The 3786-nt window shown below is 33.2% G+C and overlaps 1 protein-coding gene across 1 annotated transcript; it reads left to right on the top strand.

The window, feature by feature from the left end:
• Positions 1-1169: 1169 nt before the first annotated feature.
• On the top strand, positions 1170-1886 carry LOC134280199 (uncharacterized). Its single transcript, XM_062762618.1, has one exon. The coding sequence runs from the start codon at positions 1170-1172 to the stop codon at positions 1884-1886; it is 717 nt and encodes a 238-aa protein (XP_062618602.1).
• The last annotated feature ends 1900 nt before the right edge of the window (positions 1887-3786 follow it).

Raw genomic sequence — 3786 nt, 5'->3', positions numbered from 1 at the left:
TTTATATGTACGGTGTAAACTGGGTTGGAACAGCGTACAATTTTTTTTTATATATATAAACCGCAGCGTTAACTGCCCAACTCAGTTTATACCGTATATATTGAGTAATTCAGGTCAATTTTCACTGCATCGCCATTTTAAAAATAGATACCTTTCCTAGTTTTATGCTTCTGTTTAATTTTTCTTGCATGTGCATCACGATGAAACAGCTGGTAATTAGCAGCTGAAATTAAAAAAAAATACGATCTTTAAAAACTTGTTTGTTTGACCTTTTAAGATGAACCGACTAAATCTTTTCAAAAACTCCGAATTAGTCATTTCGGAATTTTCTTATCCAATCAATATTTCAGAAATGCCTTCAATCTTATTCAACATTGCACATTTCCGACAAAAAATTTGACCTACCTACCGACGCAATTTTTTTAACTGAATAGAGAGAGGGCAAACAAACTTCATGTTAAAACGGCCTTACGGGAATTTTTTAACCACCACTGGACATCCTTAAAAAATATACACTTAATAATTGTGAAAAAGGATAGGTCACACAGACACTTGACAGAAAATAACTTCTTAAAGAATAAACTACATCAAACCACACCCAAGAATCTTTCTTAGCATATAAATAAAACAACATCCCCTTGTTCTGCTGAGGAGAGTTTTTCTCGAGGAGGCGTTTTTACGTCGCTTTTACGTTGTTGACTTTAGACGCGTCTTTTGACGTTACGTCATAATAGATATAAGGGAGGTTTTTGCTTGGCGCGTCACATATGTAAAATTTTCCTGTTGATTTGAAACCGAAATCAGCAAAAAGTATGTCAGTGACGTGTTTGATTGATTAATATAAAAATATATATAAACTCCTACATTACATAATCACAAGCACTTTGTGTTCTAAGTCACAGAATATATCTGAAAACTTAGTACAGAAAAAAAACTTTAATAGGAGTAGTACTAAACACATCTTATATATATATATATATATATATATATATATATATATATATATATATATATATATATATATATATATATATATATATATATATATATATATATATATATATATATATATAATTGAATACGGAAATAGTGGGTACATGTATGACTATTAACCTTCAGGACTTTATTACAATAATTAGAATCATTTGGATAGATAGAATTTCGTGAAAATGGCTAATCAAGAAGCACAAACAAAAGTGCAAGGTGTCATTGCTTCCAGACAAAATGTAATTAGAAAACTAAAGGAATTACGAGACGAAATTCAGAAAGAAGATAAGCGTCTTCACATCGGAAAGATAGTATATTCTTCTACTAGTATTATTTCAGGAGGACTATCAAACGCTGGGCTAGTACTTATTCCTTTTACCTCAGGTGTATCACTTGTATTGACGATTGTAGGAGCAGCAACTGATGCAGCATCAGGTATAGCTGATATAGGTCATAGCACAGCAGCGTATATTAAAATAAAGAAAAAAAGTGGGGAGGCCGAGAGAGTTTTGAAAAGGCACAGATCTTTCATTGATGAACTTGAGGATATGGTAAAAAAGGAGAAATTTGGATTAAGCACAGGTGTGACTAGCGTCTCGGTAGTGAAAAATATCACTAATCTATCTTTGAAGTCAGTAACGATTCATGCCATAAGAACCTCTAAGGCTGTTGATGCAGTAGAAACTGTCGCAACTAGTATTGCGTCGACTTCCTCAAAATCTTTAAGCATTGCAGGCGGTGTCCTTGCTGTAATATTTATCGTCAAAGACATTAAAACTATTTTCGATAGCAGCAGAAAATTAGCTTATCATGTTCTTCATGAAAAGGTGGCAGCTCTTAACAGTGTTATTGCTCGAATGGAATTTGAACTTAGAGAATTGATGACTATTAATATATAAATAATTATTTACAAGCCTAAGTATGGTGAAATGTTTTATAAGCTATTTTGTTCATATCAACAAAATATGGATAACTGTTTCGCCAAACATTTAATTGTATTCAATTATATATATATATATATATATATATATATATATATATATATATATATATATATATATATATATATATATATATATATATATATATATATATCTTTCAACCCCGGGCTGGGGCGGAAGTGGGTATCCATGTAAAAGTAAATTCTTTGTGCTTTCTGTATTAATATTTCTTCACTTAGGGCAGTCATGTTAGTTTAAGAGTTGTTGCAAAATGTGCTTCATAAATAATAATTAATTTCATTACAACATGTATTGGTAACAATCCTCTGTTAAAACTAATGTTAAAATAGCTGTATCTCACTTCTATTCTCAATGACCGTGTAGTGTAGGGCAGCGCCGCGAGAATTCCATCGGCATCGAAAGCAAGTTTTTTGACTTGCCTAGATAGCCATGCGGTCTAGCGCGCTGTTCCTGCACTTCTAGGAGACAGATTCCGAAGATCGAGAGTTCAACCCCGGGCTGGGGCGGAAGTGGGTATCCATGTAAAAGTGAATTCTTTGTGCTTTTTATATTAATATTTCTTCACTTAGGACAGTTATGTTAGTTTAAGAGTTGTTGTAAAATGTACTTTATACAAATATATATAAAAATTGAAATAAATACACGAAATGTTTTTAGTTGTTTTTCATAGAGTCAAAGTGATCTCTAAAAATAAGGAAACTTACAACAGCTCGTGACCACGAACAATAAGGTGTCAATACTAGGGATGTCAACAAATAGTCGATTATTCGACTCTCAGTCGAATGGACCGACGATCGAATGAAACGACATTCGAATATTCAATAAATGCAAGAAAAGGGGATAAAAAGAGAAGAAAATCCCGTTTTAGAATTGAAAAACCCTCAAGCCATATGCATATAATGTAGTATAATGCGTTCTAAGACGAATAAGAGCTCAAATACAGTCCCAGTATAGAAATAATTTTCCATAACAAAATATGTTCACTTTCCATGTACCTATGGTCGCCCGCGTGGCGCAGTGATTAGAGCATCTGCTCTAGAGTCGCGAAGTAAGGAGTTGATCCTTACGCCGCGGGTTTGAATCCCACTGTGGGACGTGGAGACCTGTCCTTCGGATGAGACCGTGTAAACCGAAGGTCCGTGTCGCAGTAGGTGCTGGCACGAAAAAGATCCCTCTCTGCTCAATAGCCCTGAATGCCGAGTAAAGGACAGAATTTGCACCTCTCGCAAATAGTGGCGTCTCTATATGAGTGAAAAATTCTCGAAAGGGACGTTAAACAATATACAATCAATCATCGATGTACATATGGAAAGTACACCTATGCGACACGTCACGATATGTTATATAGACATTTGATGTTACGGTTGATGTTTGAGTTTATAAATACGCTATGTACCAAAGAGATTTCATCTTCAGAGAATATACCGAATAGTCGACTATCGTTTTTTAAATAATGCAATCGAATGTTCGACTAAGGAAAATAACAATTTTGACATCCCTACAAATTCAATATTTCTTTTATGTGCCAATCATTAAACTATTTTTTATACTTGCCAGTATACCTCAGTTGACTTAATGTATAGATCAATGAAGAAATATAACTTTTTGAGAAATAATAATACCTAAAACCTACAGAAACTCATATAATTCCTCTTAATTTGTAGCTTTTATTCATATTTTAAATTTCTTTGTGGAAAACTATTCATAAAGTGCTTTTGGATTATAAGTGTCTTTGATGGAAGACCCAGAAGTCTTGTTAATACTTAAAAACCAGATAGACACACCCCCCACACAAAAAATAATTTTAAAAAATGTTAAAGGTAATTGCAGATTTTTT

This window comes from Saccostrea cucullata, unplaced genomic scaffold (genome assembly GCF_032062105.1).
Source record: "Saccostrea cucullata isolate Sc308-1 unplaced genomic scaffold, CSIRO_AGI_Scuc_v1 ctg483, whole genome shotgun sequence".
NCBI classification, from domain to species: domain Eukaryota; kingdom Metazoa; phylum Mollusca; class Bivalvia; order Ostreida; family Ostreidae; genus Saccostrea; species Saccostrea cuccullata.
The sequence above is the reverse complement of the archived record's forward strand: the minus strand, read 5'-3'. Positions and strand labels throughout refer to the sequence as shown.

Bases quoted from the DNA above. Each gene is read 5' to 3' on its own strand.
- LOC134280199 (XM_062762618.1), top strand. From the start codon at position 1,170: ATGGCTAATCAAGAAGCACAAACAAAAGTGCAAGGTGTCATTGCTTCC.